At 31.8% G+C, this 1,918-nt stretch overlaps 1 protein-coding gene across 2 annotated transcripts in view; it reads right to left on the minus strand.

The window, feature by feature from the left end:
• The window catches only part of LOC106472911 (FERM domain-containing protein 5-like), a 51,610-nt gene that overhangs the window by 5,494 nt on the left and 44,198 nt on the right, over window positions 1–1,918 (minus strand). For both annotated transcript variants that reach the window (XM_013933583.2, XM_022401454.1), the window contains one exon: window positions 1,021–1,172. In XM_013933583.2, coding sequence (XP_013789037.2) covers window positions 1,021–1,172 — 152 coding nt within the window. The remainder of the gene's footprint in view (window positions 1–1,020; window positions 1,173–1,918) is intronic.

Consider the following 1,918-nt stretch of genomic DNA (forward strand, 5'->3'; position numbering starts at 1 on the left):
ACAAAACTTTGTCGAAACATTGTACATTTGCTGTTATGTTAAACTTATATTAAAGTTTTTCTTCATTACCCATTCAAGCCATCTCCAAGCATTATTAGTCTCAAAGTGGGTTCCTTGTCATTGAATTTGAATTAAACACATAATGTACAGCCAACCTAGTAAATGCAAGTACCTAGTAATGGTTGGTAAATTTAGTTAGATATTTCCAATGAAGAGACACAAAACATTTTCAATAGTTATAAATTTTTAATTTTTAAAAAATTCTTGCGTATATATATATATATATATACACTTTCAGGGTTACCTGGTGGTTTGTAAGGTCAGCCAAAATGACTGAGCCTGTATACAGAGTTAATCCTACTATAATGCACAACATAATTGGAAAAGATTAGTCTCAACTATTAAGTAAATGCACATTTAAAAAAAAAATCAAACACTGTTATTTAAAAACTATATTGGGGGAGTTGGAAGACATTCACTTACATATGATTCATTCTGCTTAAGATGTGTTTAAAAAGAGATTGCATGTATTTCAGATACAAGTTATACACACTTAGAAATGCCTGTTTTTAAAACTATTTTCCAAATCATAAGACAGATCAACATATTTAAAATATTTTGCTTGAGGGATGTCAGACAATCTTGGGTAGGTATTCTTAATATCAAATACTTTATATCTCTTATTAAAAAAAGAAAAAGATATCAGTTAGTACTGTTTGCTTAAATCTCACAAAACAGACCGCACATTGAAAATTAATTTGGGGAAAAACTAACCTTTAATTAAAAGCACCTTATTCAGGTATAAGTACGTATAAACCCATAATCCACAGTATGTAAATTATTGGAAAGCTGAAACAAACAAACACAGAAAAACGTATGCATTCATTGCATAAATGGTCCATGGTAAAAATTTCACTAGAATGGTCCCCATTTGGAAGTACAGTAGTTATAAAATTGTTAATAAGTTGTACAAAATTCATGATTAAATCTAGCTATTTATAGTTAAAGCCAAGTTCTTACCAGTTTCATATTCTGCACATAAAGTGGCTGGGGTTGTTGGATATGATTCACTTTGCTGGTGAAATGATGAGGAACGCATACTTCTTTGAAATTGGGGAGGGTCTCGCTGAAGGTTTTTCATTAGCTCTACCACTTCTTTCTCAACCCGACCACTAGAAAAAAAAAAACAGATGGTAACAACTACATTTGATTTTTTTTTTTACCACTATAATAATATTTTACTATCCTTCATTTTGGGAGGGAAGATTACAAATAAGGTAGAAATTTATTTCCTAAAATTATTGTGACTTATTGAATTACTCCTATAAGTAAACTTAAAAAAATATTCTGAATGTCCTTGATACTATGTCAAAATTCTACATTTTCTCACCTTTCAGGTGACCTATTGCTCTTGCAATAAGAGGACACGTGGAAGCTCTACTTTCTTGCCATAATCCAGATTTTGTAGTTGTGGGGAGGTGGGTGAAAATATATTTTAGAGGTAAGTATCTGTTTGAAATTCATTAATTCAAAACAGGCAGACTTATCTATGAAACATGAAAAGCCAGAATACTCACACTGAGATGAGGAAGGAACTGGAAAGTCATAAAGACCACTATTACATCAAACGGAAAGGTAACAACCTAGAGTACAATGATTGAAAATATGATCAAGCAGAGTTGAGGAGAATCATCCAAATTTAGAGTAGGTTCAAAGGACTGGATTCATGGGATAATTAATGGAGTAGACCAGCCTCACGAGAGACTGGATCAAATGAGGACACTCAAAAAATGCATTCCTCTCAGCAGGGTACCTCTTCTTCCTCATCATCCATTAAATATTAGGTCATCAAGAAATTAATGTCGCTATTTTAGATGATAAAACCCGAACAAGTTATATATATCAAAACAAAACATTT

This window comes from Limulus polyphemus, unplaced genomic scaffold (genome assembly GCF_000517525.1).
Source record: "Limulus polyphemus unplaced genomic scaffold, Limulus_polyphemus-2.1.2 Scaffold5726, whole genome shotgun sequence".
In the NCBI taxonomy this organism is placed as follows: domain Eukaryota; kingdom Metazoa; phylum Arthropoda; class Merostomata; order Xiphosura; family Limulidae; genus Limulus; species Limulus polyphemus.